The sequence below is a fragment of the Notechis scutatus genome, chromosome 1 (assembly GCF_049901735.1).
Source record: "Notechis scutatus isolate UNSWTSFEM ecotype Mainland chromosome 1, rNotScu1.2, whole genome shotgun sequence".
In the NCBI taxonomy this organism is placed as follows: domain Eukaryota; kingdom Metazoa; phylum Chordata; class Lepidosauria; order Squamata; family Elapidae; genus Notechis; species Notechis scutatus.
Genome location: NC_142009.1, coordinates 253,455,385 through 253,477,732, shown reverse-complemented (window position 1 = coordinate 253,477,732; position 22,348 = coordinate 253,455,385). Strand labels below are relative to the sequence as shown.

Genomic DNA, 22,348 nt, shown 5'->3' with positions numbered 1-22,348 from the left:
AGTGACTGCCTGGACAAATCCCTGCAGTTTTCTGGGCAACATTTTTGGAAGTGAATTGCTATTGCTTTCTTCCCAGGACTGGGGGGTGGGGGAAGAGAGACTGGCCCCAGGGTCATCAAACTGGCTTGCGCCAAAGGCACAAAGAATGCATGGTGTCCTAGCTTCTTGACCTGTGTTTTGACCACTACACCAAACAGCTTCTGTACATTAAATTAGAATTACTTAGAACAGGGGTAAGCAACAGATTCCTCAGGGACATTGTCATAAACACCCATCAAGACTTCATTAAAAATGTGTAAAAAGGTAAACAATTATTAAATGAGAAGGTAACATCCAGTAAAATGTAGTATCAAGCTTCAGCATATTATTTATTTACAAGAATCTGTTTGAATCCTTTAGATTATACAAATATTCTTTAAAAAATTAATGTGATGGGTGCTAAAACCTATGCCCCCTGCTCTGTTGAAAACATAGGTTCCTGCCATACATGTTTGGAGGAAGCCAAGTTGGGAAAAGCTGGGATATAGTAAATTACAACACAACATAAGATAAATAATTATATCCTGAATTTCAAGGACATAATGTGTCATTAGAAGTCTCAATTTATGATAAAAGCCTCTAGCCATGATTGGGATAGAAAAATGGGAAGTCTTCATTTTCTATCCCAATTCATGAAGCCAGCACAGATAGATGAACAATTTTTAATCTGAAAGTATTTTTTCTGTGATTCAGTATTATTTATTATCCATGTTTTCTGGAATATTGCTTAACTCAAATCTGTCCTTTCTCCCTATATCTTAAAAGTATTGATATTTTTGTCTCTATATAAATCATTCTTTTGAGTTATCAAGTTTTTATTTTCATTTTGTGAATTGTATTTAGAGCTCTAATAGCTATGCATTCTTTTCCTTTTAATTGTGATTTTTTAATACTCAAATATGCCATTTCCAATACAATTTTATGACATAGGGGCTGGTAAATTCTCACTGCTGTTCAATCTCATTTTTTTTCAGTCACTGCCTACATTGCCTCTTTATGGACACTATGCAGTACCATCTGATATTTCTCAAAATTCATGAACACAAAGAGAAAAGGTGTACACATACATGTGCTTTCCCTGATTTGATAAAAATATATTATAATACAACTCTTGAATTTGCAATGGATTATTCATAAATCATTATCAATTTAAAACATATATTCATGTTTCTAGAACAAATAGATAAAAACCCCAGATCTTATTCTTATGAGACAAAGACCTTTATGGATGTTCCTATAAATGCCAGCCACATCTAATCAGATGTACCATTTCTGTGAACTGTTTATACTTTGAGGAAAATAAAGAATTATTTTAGCTTATTAATTCATTAATAAATTTATTATTATTAGTTTTTGAATTATTACAGATAACTTTTTACCATTTTGCATATGGTATGCCTGCATGGCAAACACTTTGTGGAGACCCACACCACTTTTTTAAAGTTCCAAATGAATAAACACTAGGTAATAAACAATCCAGCAAAGATAAGTTTTAGAAATTCTTTTAAATAGGGCAGCTTTTCAGGGGAATCGCATTTACATGGAAATATATTCAAGCACAAGCATATTGTTACGCAGTTATCCTTCTTCAAATATATAATTAAATTATTCCATGTAATAAAAATGATTTGGACCAGGTCCTAATATGCCATTGCTTTGGAATTTTTTGACCAGAAATATTATACACGTCTATACTCAAATCATGGCAAGCGAACATATGGATTACATAGCCACAGCTGATCTCAATCATGAAATGATATACTATAGAAACAAAATATTCTACATGCCTGTTCAAAGTATAAACATAGTTAACATCTAAATTCATTCACACATACTGTATTGACACCATTGAATCCTTTTAAATTTTAAATAATCTGCATATATTATGATTGTATCAGAGCACTCACTTTGATCATTTATGATTTCTCGACTCTGATTTTGGAGGCTGGGATCTTCAGGATTAGAATTCAAATAAGAGTCACAACCCCAGAAAGGACAACATTGGTAGGCATAAGGAACAGAGAGAGATCTGAAAGTTTGAAGAGAATAATAGGGGGGGAAAGTTTATTTAGTTTACTTAATGTATTTGTATTTTGGTACAATTTAATTGTGGAACATAGCAATAAAGTTACAACAATAATGTAATAATAAATAAAATAAAATAATGAAGACATCATAATTATAAGCCCACAATAAAAAAGCATAACTTTCTATATAATATCTGACCAAGAATTAGCTGCCCCATTCTAAAACTGCTGCATTTCCTAAGGTTACTTTGAGGACATCCCCATTTACAGTATATTATAGTAACTTATAAGGAAAGTGGTCATTGGTGGTAATACTGGCTGGGCCAGAAATTTCTAGAAAGAGATGTAGTTGGTAAATCCATTACTGATAAAAATAGGGGCTGTTCACAATCACGCTATCATACCCAGAGACAATCCTGACCTCGTGCCTCCATTAGTCATATTGCCAAACTGCTGGCAGATCTGAATAACTTTCTCAGAGAAAACAAAAAACAAAAACACAAGGCTTTCCTGGTTTGCCATCACAGACTCTAACAGACCTTCCCAGAACTTTCTGGAGTTATATCAGCATCCATATTAGCAGAAGAGCTTCCTTGGGTGATTTTCCACAATTCAGTAGCAGCAAAGGAATAGCTTTTCTCCCTGGTATAGGCCTTCTCAAACATAATATGGTCAAATTAGTTTTCTGCACTGACAGTCTAGCCAGAGGCAAGACTGCTTCATCACCCAATTTGTCACTAAACCAAGGAGATCAACTTGTTTCAGTGAAGAGTCAAAGCATGTTTAGGAATCAATTATTTAATAGCTTTAGTTGGTCATTCCAGTCTGCCATACCAAAGGTCTCAACTGAAAGATGGAATAACAAGCAAATTCTGGAAGTCACAGGATCCAAAAGCCATTACTGATGCACCTCTATTAACTGATCAATCCATGATAAAAGGTTTCATGACAAGGGAGTAGCTACAGGTTATTCCACTCACGGAATACCTTCCTCAGTGCAGAACATCTAGTCCAAAGTGTTCCCTGACAGAGAAGTGGAAGTAGGTATTACCTAAAATAGGCTAAAGAAAATCACAATTACCATGAACTAAACTGCATTCAGGAGGTTGAAAATCCCAAGTACTAAGCTAAGACTCAACACTATCTCTAAGACTAGCACTATTAGTTCAATTAGGAAAGTTCCTGAGCAGCAGGGTATCTAGTATTCCATCAGGATTCCTGTCTTAATTTGCTCACTTTGCTCTAGGTACACACACTCAGAACCCCTAGCCTGTATCATTTTTGGCTTTGTCATGAGAATGGAATGGGAATCCTTTACAATGATGGGAACTCTTCCCTCCCTGAGGCCTGCTTCATAGCTCTGCTTCAGATCACAGAAACCAGGTAAGAATAACTGAGATTAAATGATACAGTCCAGCTCACCCAACCAGGTGTCTGTCACACGTACTAACTTTTCATTCCAGATCAGATAATTTATGAAGTGGGTCTCATTCAGGTCCCATTTGGTATTCAAAGGGAGAACTGACAAGCTTTTCTCCCCTCACCTCTTTAACCAGCAGCGTTTTTTTGAAACCGATTTTTCAAAAATATGTTCTAAGAAAACCTTGTAATTAAAATCAGTGTTGACATTTTCTAAAGCTTGACTTTATTTAGACAAAAAGGATATAGTTTAAATTTTATACAAGTTGAAAATTAAGAAAAATTCACCTGAGTGTAATCCAACATTATGTTATAGTGTTGTTATTTTTAGGGAAGCAAGATGTTTTGTGAAATCATGTTGTTACCTGTGCATATTGAAATGAACATTCATCAAGTTGGCTGGAGAGTAACACCCTTGCGTAAGTGAATTCCCAGGAAAGCACAGCACTAAGCCCACACCTGTCATCCTTATTGTTCTCTCAGGTTACATGAAATTCTATGTGAAATGCTGCAGTCTGGATTTCCTGCACTGTGCCTCTCTCTTAACTAATTCAAGGAATGCCAGAAACATTTCTGCATTCAGAACAGGTCAGATCCATAGTGTATATTATTTTTAATTATATTCTGTCACATAGATTTTGGTTATGAAAAAACTAATAACTCCAATTAACCTTAAATATACAACAAATAAAAAACACCACCGTTAGAACAGTAAGAAGTTATCACTGCTAACAGAAATAGGACACTAGATTAGCTTCTCTTGCTTTCTGAATGAAGCCAACTTTCAAGTAGCAAGAATACATCTGGTCTGCTGGACTTATCCAAAATGAGGTTTCCATAGGAGATGTGTAAGGAAAAGAAGGAACAGGAAGAAAAGTCACAACCAAGACAGCAGTCAGATAAAGGAAATCTAAACCTGGGTCAGAAATGTAATTTGAGAAAGCGTTTCAGACATGATCCTCCCTAGATCTCCTGGAGATATAAAAAGAGAAAAGGGGGAAGCACATTCAGACTCGCAAGATTCTGTTACTATAACCTTATAATAAGTTGTTGTGTGTTTTAAGTTGTGTTTCTGGGTTTTGTGTACCTTGGAGGGCTGATAAAAGTTATTAACAAACAACAGACAACTGCCCTTTATTTCTTCTAAACTAGCCTTAATCGAGGAAATAACTCAATTCAAGTTGACTTCTGAGAATGTTTTATATATTTGATATACTATACTTGTGTATACTTGTCATACTATTTTCTTGCCATTGTAGACGGAGAATAAACAATGGATGTTATTGCTCTTTCAAGAGTATAATACTCTGGACAAACTCATTTCATCCAGTTATTAGGCTGACAATGTCAGTGTTAAAAGATTTACAGTGATCTACTAGTCTTCCTTACCCTGGGTAAGAAATGAGCGGGGAAAAGATAAGGAAAAGATTAATTAAAGCATGATTAAAAATATATTACTTGCTGCTCTAAAATAATGAACATCTGATTGAAAGCTGAAGAATCCTAACAATTGGGATCTCTTACACCCAGACATTGTACTGAACTATACATTCCTAGTCTACATAACAGATGGGAAATGTACTTGTTTCCCTATTTTTTTTATGATGAACACATAGAACAAAAGCTTAACTGTATCAAAGTCAATATGCAGGTCTACTTACTACAGTATCCTGATACCAGTACATTACAATGTTAGGTGTGACTATCTATTTAGCAGCCAGAATCCAGTTTAGAGTATGACTATACAGCAGCTATTGCCAACAAGTACAACTGTCCCATGCAGCCAGTCAGCCAAATACAGCAGTAATTAAATGGGGATGAAAGGAGCATGAAAGACTTTAAGAGGACACAACACAATTAAGAGGACACAACACAGACTAATCAGGAAAGCAGAGCATTATATCTCCTAGGTGGCTTGCATTTCCACCCATCACCTTATTTTTTTTTCACTTATTTTTTTTTAGCCAAAATCTATGCTATCCAAATTTGTCCATTTTTTACTTCCTATTTTCAACAGCATGATTTTAGGATGCTATAGGAGTCCCAGAAAGTTGCTGGGAAGCATAAGTGGTCCCCATATTGTTAAATCTATGATCAATCACAGTTTCCAGGGTGGCAGGTCAATTTATTTGCTCATGTACCTTTCTTCTGCACATGAAAAATGTAAGAAGAGTGCTTGCTAAGATACAAGGTTTTCTTAACTGAATTGTCACATTTTGGGGGAAAGCAAGTGTAATCTGAACAGAACAGCTGTATAGTTAAAATATGAGAGTACGAACTTATTATTGACTTACCTGAGTTTCGTGAAGTCCTTTGGTGTTAATGTTTCTTTCAGTTCAATATTGCCTATCAGCTTAAGTTGCTTTAATTTACTCAGACCTCCAGTTGGAAATGAAGTCAACATATTGAAGCTTAAGTCACTAAAGGGATGGTGAGAAAAAAAAGTATGAGGGGAAGCAAAAATACTGAATACTTGAATTTGCAAAACAAAAACAAGAAGAAATAGCAAGTAATTCTACAATAAGAAGGTTCTACTAAAAAGCTGCAATCTATTTTTTTTTTGTTTGTTTATACTGTTTGTAGCCCTCCAAAAATTACAGAGGCATATGCTTAACAAAAGCAAAACAACAAACCTTAGTTGAGAGATGAAGGCTAGTACAAGATTACCTAATGAGTTTCATGGCTAAGAATGAATTGGGACCTGACCTCTTTTACTGACTTTAGATTTCCTGTTGCCATTAAAACTAATACATATATTTTGTCTGGCAAGCATCTTATTCAACAAGCAAAGCCAGATGATATTTACCAGTCTCTTTTGCTTTCCCATGCTTACAAGGGTTGTCATTTCTGACAACACAGCAGCTTTTGCCACCTTGACAAAGTATAACTGTCCCATGGAGCTGGCAGCTAATGACTGGCCAGTAGTCATTAAGTGGGGATGGAAGGAGTATGAAAGACTGTAAGAGGATATGACATAGATAATTTAGAGAAATTAGAAAAATCTATTGTGTATGAGCTAATTAAAATTTTCCATTAGAAAGAACTTCATTAAAATTCTCTATTAGAAATCTTATAACTTGTCCCATATGCAGATCCACACATATGCTGGATAGCTTTGGGAATTCTCTGGGGGAACCTACTGAAAAAGCATACTTCCTAAGTCCCAGGAGATGACAACATTTTAGGGGGGGACGGAACAGGAGCATGCACACTGTATCTGAAATGGGCAGATAACTTCAAGGAAAGATGATTCTGTAATAACCTGGCCTGTGCCATGTAGAGCTGTAAAGCTGATAACTAGCACCTTGAATTGCACCTGGAAAGGAAGTGGGAGCCAATGCAGGTTGAACAGCAATTGTGTAACATGGCAAACTAAGAGGTGCCCAATTCTGCACAAGCTGCTGCATTTTGGCTGCCGTGTTGTAACTGGAAGCCCTATGTAAAGCTTGTTGCAATAGTCCAACTGGGAAGTGACAAATCACTGTGAGCAAGATCTTCTGGTTCAGGAATGGGTTCAATTGGTACTTAACATATTTCTTACCACCCAGACCTTTACAGAATCTAGCACTGGGGAACAAGGCATCCTATTCCTGGACAGGGATGGAGATGTACAAATGTGTATCATCAGTGTATTGATGATAGCACACCTGTTGCCATCAGATAACCTCACCCAATGATCTCTGAGATATCCCACACTGTAAATGCCTAGGCCTGGACCTCTCCTTCCACCTCCAACACCAACTGCAACTAGTTGTGGAGAAAGGAGAAAAAACACTGAAAACAGTGCCTCTCTCTAATATTCCCCACAGCCTGTCCAGAAAGATACCATGGTCAATGGTATTGAAAGGAGCCAAGAGATCCAAGATTCCTTTTGCACGAGGAAACAGGAATTTGGGAGAAAATCAATGAATCTAGATTTCCACAGGCCTTTTCATTAAAGTGCAATAGGATTTTAATACATTGTGTAGAAGAGAATTTTTTGAGAAGAAATTATAATATTTTAAGATTGGAAATGTTCACTATGCTAAACGTCCTACTTACAAGTTGGTAATAGCACCAAGTGTAGTAAATGCTTCCTTGTTAACCCGGTGGATCAAGTTTCTGCTGAGATCACTGCAATTTTAAAAAGAACTATTGTGTTAGTGATTTACACTGACACTTTCAAATGGTCATTGCTTGCAGTTCAGTGATTACATTATGTTTTAGGTCACACTAAGTTTCCAACGGATAAATAACCTGAGTTTATCTGTATTTTACAATGTCATCTTGACAAATTTCTTTATCTAATTCTTTTAAAACACTTAATTCAATGGAAAGCTTTACAGTTTGGGGACATAAAGGTCTAAGCTCCACACAGTATGAAACTGTAATATTCTGTTTGTTCTCTGTTCTCTAGGGCACCAGCTTACCTAAATCAGAATGCAATTACATCTTGAAACCTGGGACATGAACACCTGCTTTGTTGCCAGAAAAGGACACATTCCATACATGAAAATGCCTTTATGGACACCAGAATGAAATGTTAAAAATGGTTTATCTTTATATTTAAATTCACTTTTGCATGACAAAAAAAGTTAATCAGTTGCTTTCCATCATTGGGTTAAGCTATATGCTATCGGTTTAATGGAACAATTTCCCTATAATATCTGCATATTATCCAAGCCTACATTCCTTTATGGAAATTGATATTGAAGAGCTGATTACCAAATGTGTGTGTGTATGGGTGTATTATTAATTTCTTAAAGCCTATCACCGTCAGTTCTATAAGGTTCTCCTCACACATACGTGCTAGTAATTTCCAAGTCTAGGGGGCAGTGCTCATCTCCGTTACGAAGCCAAAGAGGCACTGCTGTTGGAAGACGTCTCCGTGGTCAGTGGCCAGCATGACTAAACACGAAAGACGCATGGAACGCTGTTACCTTCCCACCAAAGTGATCCCTATTTTTCTACTTGCATTTGTACATGCTTTTGAACTGCTAGGTTGGCAGAAGCTGGGACAAGTAATGGGAGCTCACTCCATTATGCGGTGCTAGGGATTCGAACCGCCGAACTGCCGATCTTTCTAATCGACAAGCTCAGCATCTTAGCCACTGAGCCACCGCATCCCTCTTCTGCTATAAACCTGCACTAAAAGCTGGGACTGTCTGTAGCCACTAAGTGAAGGAATATGTAATTCAAATGCATTAACAATCAGTTTCATTTAAATCTTTGTCAAGAACAAATGATTATTTACTAATCCCATCAGAAGTCAACATAGGTTTATGTGTATTTGATTTACTTTGCAGAAAACCAAATCATGGAACATCAGGACTCATATGCTGCACAAGATATATCTTTAGAATTCAACTTGTCCAAGAAAACATTTCACAATATCCTATTTGTTTACTTATTATCAATTTGGTGAAACTTTTAAATGAACTAAATGTGTAAGAAAGATGTTGTATTTAGACAGATTAAATACATAGTCAGGAGAAGTGGTTTGGATTTAGGCTGATTCTAAATAAGGATTTGTTAGTGTTCTGTCTTATTTACAAAAATTGGTAAATCCAGGTGACAATATCTAATATGAAATTTTTTATATTACTACCTTTTTTCTTCTTCATTCCAATGTACATACAGACTTACATATTTAACATATTAAGGAGGAAAAGGGGTAGGGTTTATGTAATAAATTTTGATTGGTATCATTGATTACCACCCCAAATCTGAGATAGGAAACCAATAAATATTTTACTGATTTTTGTTTTGTTTTGAATAACCAGTTTGTCTTCCAAAACTGAATACAACCATTCACTTTCAAACTTCTCTTAACTTAAAGACATTTGTAAAGAGAAAGTATACTTACAGAGTATGCAAAGATGTTAATCCCTGGAATGTATCTTCTTTGATTTCCTCAATTTGATTATGCTGCAAATATCTGAAATGAAGTAATTAGTTATGTAGGAAAATCTTCATCAAGAAAAGCTATACATCTGATGCTTCATTATATTCTGGTGAAACAGAGTCCCATTTAACCTATCACTTAACACTAATTATTGCTTATAAAATAGTGTGAAAAACCAAAAGAATGTCTTTGAGAGAGGAACAAGACATAAAATCCTTTTATCTGGTGCTTTCATAACATAACTGAAAATTAAATGGAAATGATTCTGAGTCATGACCTGCAGTGCTTTTGGCAAATTTCTGTTCCTGTCTGAAAACAACTTGGCATACATTTGCATCCAGTATAAGCTTGTAGCACTGTCTAAAAACTAAGAATGGAGCACTGAAAGGTTAATACTTCACCTCCTAAGAGAATATGAACGATCATTAGATCACAGAAAGAATGTGCTATATTAGGAACTGACAGAGGAAGTAACTCTCCAAAGGGAACAGCCTCCTACAAAGAAGAACATGAAGCGAATAATGACAACTATAAGTAAGAAATATATAAAATATCCTATACTTCTACAACTCAGGGACATCTTTGAGACCTTGCTGAAGCTAAAGAAAGAGGCTAAAAATGAAAGAATTAAATTTAACAGAGACAGGAAAGAAACCGAAATTAAATTCACAGTATTGTATGGTTCCAACACTAACTACAACAGATCATCTTCTACAAGAAGAATACAGGTTTAAGCACAACCACTTGCTGTGAATTATAAACTAAGTCCCCCTTCACCTTAATAATAAAGAAATATCCTTCAAAAATAAACCATCCACAAACTAAATCAAATATACCATCAGAATTACACAAAAGTGGAAAAAAGAAAACAATTTGCTTGATTAATGTGGTCACATTTGGGTTGATAAATCTTCCGAATACATATATTCCAAGATTCAAATTAACAATCATAGTATACCTTTTCCCCTTACTTGTTACCAGATCTTAATTGCTCTCCTTTATCCAGAAGGAAAGGAACAGACTAAATCTCTGTGAGGAAGCAATTCCAGAATTTGGGAGCATTAATCCAAAAATGCCACTTCAAATGGACTGTCATATAGACATGACTTGGACAGTGTTGATGCTATTCAACCTGACTGGACAGGCAGATAACAGTAAAAAGACTGGTTCTGAGAACTACAGGTCCTGAATCAACCAGTGCAACACTCAAACCAGAATGTTTTCTGAGTATATATGGATATACTCGAAAATGCATGGGCCATACTTTGTACTAGCTGAACCTTCTGAATCCTTTCCAAGGGCAGCCTCAGGTTGTAGTCCAAGTGGGAGATGCCTCCGAGAAGGGTTATCTGGCCCAGAATTATTCAAAATAATCAGGTCAAAAGAGGATTTCTTAAGCAGGGGGTATACAGCAGCTTATTCCAGAGATAATGGAAATATCCCCTCACTCCAAAAAGTATAGATTGCTGCTTGAATCCATTCTCCTGCCATTTCACAAGAGGCCTTAATCAACTATGAGAGATGGTAGAACTGTATTGGATTTCCTTATGACTCAGACTGATTTCAGATCCCCATTGGTACTGTCAGATAACCAGAGTTGGAAGGGACCTTGTAGAACATCTAGTCCAACCATCGGCCCAAGCGGGAGATCCCACATCATTTCTGACGAATGGCAGTCCAATCTCTTCTTGAAAGTCTCAAGTGATGACGCTCCCACAACTTCCGAGGGCAAGCTTTTCCATTGGTTGATTGTTCTCACTGTCAGAAAGTTTCTCCTTGTTTCCAGGTTAAATCTCTCCTTGTTCAGTTGCCATCCATTATTCCGTCTGGCCTTTGGGTGCTTTAGAAAATAGCTTGACCCTTTCATCTCTGTGGCAGCCCCTCAGATATTAGAACACTGCTATCATGTCTCCCCTGGTCCTTCTCTTCACTAGACTAGCCGTGCCCAGTTCCTGTCACCGTTCTTCATATGTTTTAGTCTCCAGTCCCCTAATCATCCTGGTTGCTCTTCTCAGTACTTTTGTACTCTATACTCTGTACTGTCCAATTAGATGTCTAATGTTCTTTGAATCTGAAAAGTTCACTGATCATATGCTATGACAATCTTCAGGTCTTCTTGGCAATCATCTTTCCTTAAAAGGGAACAAGTTGATTTAGAAAGGACCACAGGGCAGCATTCAACAAACACAATGAGAATGGCTACCTTTTTGCCATTCAAATTCCCACTGATTGGCTCCAACATGTCCTGTTACTGCTGTCTGATTAGAGTCAAACTCGGCTGTTCTTCTTCCTGCCCTAGGCATCCTCTCTAATATTTATGGAGATTCTCAGTCATCCAGGTCATGGTTGTCCCAAAGGTGCTTTTTCAAGGCAACTGGACTTCCTTGTCTTTCTTTGGAGATGTTTCACTTCTCATCCAAGAAGCTTCTTCAGATCTGACTGGATGGTGGGGAATGGAAGGATTTATATACCTTGCAAACAGCTGGTCATCTGCATCCTTTTAGAGAGTCATTGAGGCCCAGAACAGAGGGGGAGGGATATGACATCATCTATCTCCAGTCTACGACATAGTCCTTTCAACCGTTCCAAGAAAGCTCCACATCCATTTGCACTATTCAGATGACCCTGAAGACACAGATAAACTTCCAAATCTCTAATGCTTCTTCCCAAACTCCTCAGTGTACACAGGAGCTGGACTGGATCTGTGAGGGAGAAGCTGCTTTGGGGCAGTCTGGTCAAGCACCTATATTTGTTATCTTATTATAATGGGTAAACCAGAGTCTCAACCAAACAAATATTAAGAGACTGGACAGTCACTTGTCTGGAAATGGTATAGGTTCTCCAGCTTGAGCATGGGGTTTGACTAGAAGACCCCCAAGGTCCCTTCAAGCTCTACTCTGATTGATTGAAATATGGAAACCAAACAAAACAGAAATCACTAACAAATTAGATCCAGTGTGTTCTTTACTTACATTTCTTCTAGGGAACTGCAACCTTTAAAATGTGGAAGTTCTTTTATATTGTTGTAAGACAAATCCCTTAAAAGATAGGAAAAGGAAAAGAAAGAAAAAGGCAACCTTAATTGTTATAAAATTGTTTGGTTTTTACTTGAGCTTTGTCAGCAAATCATTCTCTTATAATATTGCTATAACAATTTTCCCTAGTTTTTTTCCTTAAGAAACAGACATTATTTCCATTTAACTTAATTCAAAAGGATAGAACAGAAATAGAGTACTTAAATTCAGCAGTACATAAAATTAATGCAATAAAGAAGTATTTATAACAGTGTGTTCTCTGTGGGAATAAAGTAAATAATAAATTGATGTACTGCATTAACGATTACAGGATTAGCTATTTTCTTAAAAGCTCTCTTTGTTTAGCAATGGTAAGCCTCACAATTTTAATCAAGTTAGAAATAAACCACAATAATTTATTAGAAGTTACCATCTATTCATTAACTAGATATTTGCTGTTTCCTAGCATACCTAATGTCTTTTGGACAGGACTTGCTATAAATTACAATGCATAAGTTAGCCCTATAATAAAAATGTGTAGCATACTTGGCTTTTAATTAAGGTTTGCTTGTTTTTTAAGTAGTCAACTAATTTGCAAGCTGCCTAGAATCGACTTTGGCAAGATGGGTAGCATAATCTTAATAAGTAAATAAAACATACACAAATTTGTTTTGATGTGTTTTTTGTACCCCAAAAAGCAAACTATTACCAAACTTACCAACATCAAATTGATTTCCTTACACTATTTTCCCTATTTATAAAAATAGACTAGAACCAGAAATGATTACTTACAAAGTCCGAAGTATCTTTTGCTCTTGGCATAGACCAGTGGGGATATTACTTATTTTGGCTCCTGTAAAAGTTCTGTTGAATAAAATACCAGTATCTGTAAGAACACTAGAAACAGAATTTTAAAAAGTAGCAGCTTTTCTAGAATGCTTTAAATCACGTGAACCTAGCTTAACCAGGTATCGTAGAAGTACTGATGTATCCACTTAAGCCACTTCATAATAATATGCCTATTTAGTACAATAGGTTTAAAAAAGGGTCCCATTAAAACAAACAGTAAGCTAACATTTCTGGCTTACTGATAGCAAAGAACAGGTCTGGTACACTTATTCTTTCATGGATTTTCCAGTTACTTTTGCTTTGAGGTATTAACTGTATGCATCTCATCATTAAGTTAAAGTTGGACAAGAACTCTTCTTTAAAATATCCTGAGTCAACGATTTGGATATAATACTAAGCTATCCATGATTATCAAGTTCCTGCTGTTGTTATTTAGTTTTCCTTTAATGAGAAACAATTGGAAAAGCATATACCGGCAAGTCCTTTAGCATACTTAGAAATTCTGGACTCCCATTTTTGTGCTAATACAATCAAGAAGAAAAACTGCTTTACAATAAATATCCAATATTAAGAGATATATTAAACTTGCTTTTCTTTGTTTTATCTCTATTCACTGAATCCAAATACAGTGTGCAAAAATAGGCACCATAAATATGTCTTTGCCTTCCAAATTTTTTGGCCTATGATTTTAATAAATCATATATATAATTGCCCATCACACTGAAGGTGACCCCGGACAGTGCATAACAAACAGGTAAAATCACATATAAAAGTTTTATATGTATTACAAAAATCACAGTGACAGGAAATATTATAACAACAGAAATACAAAGCCTAGGTAAAGAGGGAATAAAATTAGCCAACTCATCAACAGAGTCATCTAAGCAATGGAGCCATCTAAGCATGTCTCCAATTCCGTGGAAGCTCCAGGCCTGATAATATAATCAAGTCTTGAGGGTCTTCTGGGATATCAAAAGGGATGGAGCTGAACTGATTTTGAGGGGCAGAATGTTCTACAAAGTGGGCACAATGGCAGAAAGGGCATGTCTCATAAGACCCATAAAATGTAGCTCCATAGCTGATGGATTGCTTTTACTAGTTACTTCGTTTTTGAAGTTTGACAGTAAATACTTACAGACTCTCCAGATTGATCGTTCCTGTTAAATTAGGAAACCATTGCACCATGTTGGCTCCACGAATGACTCTGAAGAAAAACAGTAATGTAATACATCACAGCTATACTGTTCAACAGAAAAATCAACCCTACAGGAACAGAAGGTTTCATTAACATTTTTGCTAGTATTTTATACTGAGGTGACTTTTTCTTTCTCACTAACATTTACTATTGCAAAATTAAAGCCATGGGAGTTTGTTTGTACTGAACTATAATGAATGATGAAAATATGAAATATTTATGATCACCAGAATTTGGATTTCTGGGAATGCACTAATATCCTGCAGATGATACCATAGTCAATTTTGAAACCAGCTCTATTGCGAAACTGAATGTATGATGTAATTGTTAAACCATTCGTTTTATTAAGTACATCTTATTCTAAGTTTTATGAGTCTGTTACTAAAATTAAAAATACACATTTATCAGCTATTTATATGTTTATGGGATGGACAACAACTTATAAAATAAATGTAGTAATTCTAAAAATGATCATTTTATTTTAAAGGTTCAAGTAACAGATCGAAGTAGTTCTGGAATTAAATGAAGATGCATTTAACTTGAGCAGTAATAAAAATCTCACACACAAACGTAATCAAATTTCAACATAAGTAAGAATCACAAACATTTGCTTAATTAAACCTCGCAGTCTTCTGTTTCTGTTGGGTGTAACCACTAAGATGAGCTTTAGCAAACATACCAAAATATATATAACCGATCAGCTTCTGTGCAATTTTGCCAGATTAAACACCTCCACCGAGCAAGGATAGAAGAGAAAAACAATAAAAATATTTCTCCCTACTTTTGTAATAAATAACAATGGTCAGTAATACTGCCATTGAAAAATTAACACATAATTATGGACTTCTGGTTTGGGTCTCTTCGGTGACAGATGGAAATCCGCGATCGTGCGTGGTTTCAATCTGTGCTCGCCGGAGTGCCCCGATCCTTTGGATTTGGGGCTGAAGCCACCCCGTAGAGGTGGTGAAGAGGCGGGAGATTGCTAGCTGAGTGGAGGGGAGCCGCATCTCTCCTCCTTGGCTGATCTAAACTCCCTTCCCCGAAGGTGGTTGCAGCGGTGGTCAGAAATGGCCACCTCAAAGAAGAACCCGACTGGATAAGATTGTGCAGGAGGAAGACAAAGAGGAAAGCAGGACAGACCGGGCTAAACAACAGAGAACATCTAAGCAAGGCACCCTGAATCTAAAAGTACCTAGAAGGATACTTCTGAAAGAAGATCTTTAAGCAGCGAAGGAGAGAGAAAAGGAGGTTAAAAAACCCCTTTTTACCTTTATATTGACAATTACAAATGGTATGGAAAGAAATTTATATTAATCTATTTTGACACTAATAGGCAACCTTAAGCTGAAATCTAAGTGTCAAAAGGAGAATAAAGATTTTTTCTTGGTCATTTTAAAGCCCTAAAAAGGAGAAGAGTGGAGACAAAAGGGTGGGACTTAGAATAATGGAAAAATGGAGTGCCACCTGGAAAAATAAAGAGGATTAACAGTGAAATTTTGAAAAGACTCCCGAGGATACATTGTAACTGAAATCTTATTAAAAGATACAGTAACCCACAGAAAGGAAAAGTAAAGGAAAGAAACAAGAAGGAACAGTCTAGGATCATTTGGTGATTTAAAAAAAAAAGGTTTTGGCATTGGTTTTTCTTTCTTTTTCTGTTTTTACTTAAAAGTCAATCGGGTGGTTGTTCAAAAGTGTTTAAAATGCCATCACTCCTGGAGGAATTGAAGATGAGTCTTAAAAAACAGAAAGAAGATGCAGAAAGGGGAGGAAGATCCTTTGGCTTCGTATTTGAATTTTCTGAAATGGAGATCCTGAACTCTGAAAAGGAAAAGCTTCAAGAGCAAGAAGAAGGGCGGGACAAAGAAGAAGCCATTTTCAATGATCAAATAATGCAAAGTGTGGTAATAAGGGGAAAAAGGGGGAAAGGAGTTAAAACTTTGATATCAAAGGGAACAGCGAAAAAGAAAAATAGTCTGAAAAAGAATTATAACAGCAAGGAGATGCATTTTAAATTCACTGCAAGAATACTTACAAAGAATGTAAATCTGATAAGTTTTGAAAGGCTGAGTTCCCAACAAAGGATAAAGGGTTATCATACAGATGTCTGAAAGAGAGAGAGAGAAAAGGCAACCTTTATCATTAAAACATTTATTTTTTGATCCATTAAGCCCCAAAATTTATTTTTTTAAATTAAAAACTTACATTGTTCTTAAAAGTGGATTTCCTATAAATGCATTATCAGGGATCATGGAAATATAATTGCTGTGAAATCCCCTAAAAACAAATTGAAATTGTTGGATTAATTGTTTAGTATTTGGGGATCATATATAAAATCTTAGTAATTTTTTTCAAAACGTGTAAAAGGAAACAAACTAAAAACAAATTTTCTGTAAGAAGAAACAGCTGCTTCTCTACAATTTCAAAAGTTCTTTATATGCAAGTTCTGTGTACTGGAAAATAATCTTTCCCCAAGTTATTTCAATAATTACACCAGGAAACGCAAGTGTATCTTTCATGAAAAAATGCACAACAGATATTATAGTCTGGTAACTCAAGCTGAACCTGTCCAGAAATATCTTTAACCAAACCTCTCAGCAAACAGAATGAAACCAATTGGAAGCCAGTCTAGAACCACTAGAAACCAATGTAAAAATAATCTGAATTTTAAAGGCGTACTGGAAGAATTTGGTAAGAAAGGCCTGAAAAGAGATATAGAGAAGACTTACCTCATACAACATGTTGAAAATAACTATATTGTAAAAATATTATATATTTCAAAACTAAATTTTAAAAGGTATAAGGAAATAAAATCTCTTTGAAAATGAAAATTATAATAGTCATGTTAATTCATTAAAAAAATAACCTATATTGCACTCAACTAACAATACCAAATATGACAGACCCATTTATTATTTTAAGTTGATCTTGTAATGTTTCCCCCATTTAAACTTAATTCATTTTAGTTTACCAAGAGGAAAAATGTAACCTTCCTGAACCTAAATATTTTTTGTTGTAAAAAATAAAGACTATATAGTAATACTCACAACTCTTTAATGCTTGGAAGTAATTTAATTGCTTCTGGAAATTCCACCATGCTGTTATAATTTAAATCCCTTGAAAGAACATAAACAATGGTATTATGTAGTATATTATGGGGGGGAAATGAACAATTAAAATTTAAAAATTATTTAAAAAATTATTCAATTTGTTTAAATCCTCTTGGTTTAAGCTTGCTATGCGTCTACTATGCTGTAAATGCATGAATACATATACACTTGATGCACATTTGTTTCAAATACTTTATTCTCCCTTACGATAGTGTTAATTTTTCACTTATTCTGGATGTCCAACTTAGCTCATTAATTTTAACAGATTTTAGAATCTGAATACTGAACCATTAGAATTATCTCCTTCCAATCTGTCCTTGATTATTGAAGTGCTTGCCTTACCCTCTTGCAACAACTCAGGGCTGTCTTAATGCATGGGCCTAATGGGTATTTGCCCATGGGCCCCATGAGCATAGGGGCCCCATACTAATCTGTGTTTGTTAACCCTTCAATGCACCGTATCATATAAGTACAGCAACATATTTATTACATTTTACTGCATTTTTATTAATACTAACATGCCAATATATTTTTAATTTTATCGACCATTTACATTTTTATTCCTGTGAGTAGTTGTCGTAAGGGCCCCATAATGATGTTAAGATGGCCCTGATTCAACTATCAAATTACAAGTTCTTCTTGGTAGGAGCCAAATATCTTCTTGCTACAGGGTAATGTCAGTTCCCCTTTCTCAATCTCCCCCTATTCTGAAATCTGGGGTTATTCTTGGGAATGTTATTTCCTTTCACCTTACAACAATGTGACTGACTATAATTATTCCTTTAAGATAGTTCCTATCTCTAATTTCTTTCTCTCTCTGATCTTCTTCAGTAATGCTAAATAATTATAGGTTGATATCAGCTTACCAGACCTTTCTAATATATATCTATTTTTTGTAACTTATACTCATGCTTGGGTCTCAGTCACTAGATCAAATGTGTTGCATAATCACAGCATATATGATATCTCAACTTTCCATAGTTGCATACTTATACCCCCTAAAAATAACAATTCATTCCCCTTCTTTATCTTTTTGTATTGTACATCTTTTTTGTAATGTAGCTGGAAAACTAGGGGGAAATTAAAGCTAAAACCAGCCCAGTTACCAAAACTGAAAAGATACATTGAAGGAACTGTGAAATTTCCCTATTCCTGCAACAAAATAACTTGGGAAAGAAAATCAAACCAAGTTGTGACCAGTTCTGTTTCACAATAAAGCATTAAGTATATTTATAAATGTATGTAAATCTAGCTAACCACAGCATAATTATGTTTAATTATAACCCTGTTCATGTTTAAACCAAATCGTTTAAATTCCTAATGTCCATATTTCAAGACATTAAGTAATGCATGTTGTTCTGTTACAGAACCTCAAAGCCAGGAGGATACTCACAAAGTTTCTAGGTTGTTTAATCCATAAAAACAGTGTTGTCCCAATGTTTTTATTTTATTGTTATGGAGATGCCTGAAAAAAAAGGGGGGATGTAGAATCCATTACTTCATGTTCATGAATCATTTCTTGCCAGCTTCCCCAAATTAAAATTTATAGCAAAAAAATGCATCATATTATTAGCATATAAAATCCCTTTGGTTATCAAGCAAAGTAATAGAAAAACAAACAAATTATATATTTTGAAATTTACTCTGCATTTTTTTTGTTTTTAAGAATAAAGTTTCCGGGTGTGAAAAAAAGCAATCCTCCGATTCTGAATCTATGGAGGAATCCAGAAATGATTTTTAAAATGGATTTTCACAGAATTAACTTTATGATTCCCCTCAAGTCACAAGTATGACAGGAAAGAGAATGTAAATCTTGCCTTCCAGAAGCATCTTGGAATGGATTTTTCCTTTATAAAAACGTAATGAAGTTCTAAATCCATTTTTCCCTTAAATTAAGTATTCACTGAGATTACAGAATGCAAATACTTACAGGACCACAAGGCTTGATAGATTTCTGAATCCAAAGTCAGGGATGTGGATTATTTTATTGAGAGCCAAAGTTAAAGCTTGCAGTGAGGGAAGATTGCTGAGTGGAATAACAGGAACTTCAGTCAAACTATTATCATCCAGCCACAAGTGACGTAGTTGAACTAGACCCTCAAAACTGTCTTCTGGGACAACTGTAATATGGTTAGCATCTAAACGTCTGAAGGAAAAGAATAGGAGCATTAAACAAACATAAGAAGCAAACTATTTTTTAAAAATGTAAATGATTAGAAAGCAGTAACTATTTGAAACTGTGAGAATGCAGCCCACAAACTCAGTCATAGATCATGCAATCCAATACAATCTAGAGAGAAGGCACCAAGCTATACACACTGTATAGTACAATTTATCTATCAGAAGAACACAAAACTTAACAATTTACAAAAACAAACAATTGTTCAGTTACTCATGGATTCAGTGAATACTCCTTTTAAGTACTTACAAGGACACCTTTATTAATAATTCACCTCCTGCACAAGCAAAAACTGACCTGACCTAATACAACTCTTCTCTCAGCTAGCAGGAATTCCTGGATGTTTATTATTGTAATCACGGTTAAAATATCCTTAAAGAGCTGGACTGGCTACTTATGAACAATTCACCCTAATTCAAGATGACAGCATTGATCTATAGATCTAAACAGTTTAATAGTCAAGCTCTGCAGTATCTGTCAGCCACTGAATTGCTGATAAGGCCTGCTTGTGCCTCCATCTTAGGAAGTCATCCACAGTGTGACAATTCTTGTTTTCCTGGAATTCTCAATGATGACAACCCAATTACAGAACTCCTTCAGAAAATAATGCTATCAAATTTGAGATAATTTAAATCACTTTTTTTTACTCTTAGCAGCTACAAATAATACCCCAGAACCAAAATGTTTCTATGCTGCATTTATCCATTTTTCAACAAACCTAAATATTTGTGAATGTTCTAGGCACTCCTGTGCCTGGAGTGTCCATAATTGAGCTGTGTATATTGTTAGGCTTTTATATTACACTTGATAAATTCCTTTAGATATTTCTATTTATTTTATACACCATTAAATGAATGAATCAATTAATTAAAAAAAGAATCTATAATAAAGTATCTGGAGTTTCCATAATTGAGCTGTGTATACCGTTAGGCTTTTCTATTACATTTATTTAAGCTTTAATTTAAAAAGTGTTGCATTTGCAACGGTTAAAGAGTGCTGTATGAACTATCCTGTTAATTTTGGTTTCCAAAATACAAAATAATTCATGAAATATAAAATATGAACCCAACTAACATGAGTTCAGGCATACTACTTACAAGGATTGTAATCCACTGAGTCCTCTGATGGCCTCTTTAGGAATAGTTTTCAATTGATTGTTCTGCAAAGTGCTGGAAAGAAAGAGAAAGAGCTACACATTGATGTCCATTATTTAGCACAATTTGTTCCTGCTATGTGTTTTACATATGTCACCTCCCTCATTTTGGAATTCTGAATTAAATGTAGTTGTCTAATATAATATGATGCTATATAGTAATCTACTATAATAATAGTACACAGTATAACTGTCATGTAATATAACTGAGTAATATAACTGTGTCTCTTAAGAAAATCTTATTCTCCTTGTTATATCTGTTTTTCTTTTAATATAATAAAAAAGAAATAAAAATCAATAAAAGAAAACACTTTTAAGAACAGAGGCAATCCTTCAGGGACTAGTTGTATTTTCTTTATCTCAAAACATTTTATCTAGTATCATAACGAGGTACAAGTGGGACATTTGTTCACTTGGATAAAATACTGGCTAATTTGTAGATACATTTTGCAAGAAATTCTTGCAAGAAACATTTCTGTAAACTGGAAAGCACCTATACTATTAGTTGAATTTCAGCTCTCCATCAGACACAATTTGATGTAGCATGACAGAAGAAATAACTCCTGGCAGCTTTTCCCAGCTATTTTGTCTCAGCTGAAACCATGGTATTCTGTGCATCAACTCTCTCTCTCTCTCTCTCTCAAAAAAAAAAAAAAAGAGAAGAGAGAGAGAGAGAAAGAGGTACAAATACGTATTTTTTTTTCTCAGCAACTAAAAGGTTGGTGTTACATCTGAATTATGAGAAAAATAAAACTTTTTTCTTGGCTCTATACTACATTAGAAACTAGAGCAAAAACATATTGTTCTGCTCATTCTATCAGTGAACATGCTGACTGGACAAGAAAAGAAGAATCATACTGAAATTTGATTACTTACAGAACTTTGAGTTCCTTCAACCCAGACAAGGCTTTTGGATGAATAAAAGCAAGGTCATTGCCAGCCAGTCGTCTGGAAAAGATTGCAATAATAAAATATACATAGTATTTCTATTTGTCTGATAGATAAATTATAACTGTAAGTATACAAATAATTTTTACACACATTCCAGAAACTCTCTCCCAATGATTTTATATTCCATTGTCATCAATATCATATTTCCTTACTCAAAGCAGAACTCAATGAATATTAATTGTGCAAGATAGTCTCTTACATTTAAACTTAGTTTTATATTTACTATTTACAAAACTTTATTTTAATCAAAATTCTTACACTCCCCCCACATAAATGGACAAGACCAATTGTCTCCATAGTCTAATATATATTTTTTTTACTGGTTATGAGATGCTCAGAAATTAGGTACAGTGTGAGATTTTTAAGGGAATCATATTCGATGACTGCACTGATGCTAAGGATCCCAGTCATTATAAACAGGATTCTTAATGACAGTAAAATTTGTGTAGTGTAATGCTAAGTAAAGCCATCTAAGTTAGTAACCACCACTACATTTTACAGCAATTAATTTTATATAGTTTAACCATG

General features: G+C 34.9%; 1 protein-coding gene across 2 annotated transcripts in view; it reads right to left on the bottom strand.

The window, feature by feature from the left end:
* LGR4 (leucine rich repeat containing G protein-coupled receptor 4) overlaps positions 1-22,348 on the bottom strand; it is a 72,220-nt gene that overhangs the window by 5,804 nt on the left and 44,068 nt on the right. The window contains exons 3-16 of one of the 2 annotated variants that reach the window (XM_026664769.2): positions 21,746-21,817; positions 20,814-20,885; positions 19,468-19,683; positions 18,931-19,002; positions 17,475-17,543; positions 16,633-16,704; positions 16,463-16,534; positions 14,368-14,436; positions 13,176-13,247; positions 12,342-12,407; positions 9,331-9,402; positions 7,527-7,598; positions 5,780-5,905; positions 1,947-2,068 (exon numbers count right to left, since the gene is read on the bottom strand). In XM_026664769.2, coding sequence (XP_026520554.1) covers positions 1,947-2,068; positions 5,780-5,905; positions 7,527-7,598; positions 9,331-9,402; positions 12,342-12,407; positions 13,176-13,247; positions 14,368-14,436; positions 16,463-16,534; positions 16,633-16,704; positions 17,475-17,543; positions 18,931-19,002; positions 19,468-19,683; positions 20,814-20,885; positions 21,746-21,817 — 1,244 coding nt within the window. The remainder of the gene's footprint in view (positions 1-1,946; positions 2,069-5,779; positions 5,906-7,526; positions 7,599-9,330; positions 9,403-12,341; positions 12,408-13,175; positions 13,248-14,367; positions 14,437-16,462; positions 16,535-16,632; positions 16,705-17,474; positions 17,544-18,930; positions 19,003-19,467; positions 19,684-20,813; positions 20,886-21,745; positions 21,818-22,348) is intronic. The other variant, XM_026664770.2, reaches the window with a different exon arrangement.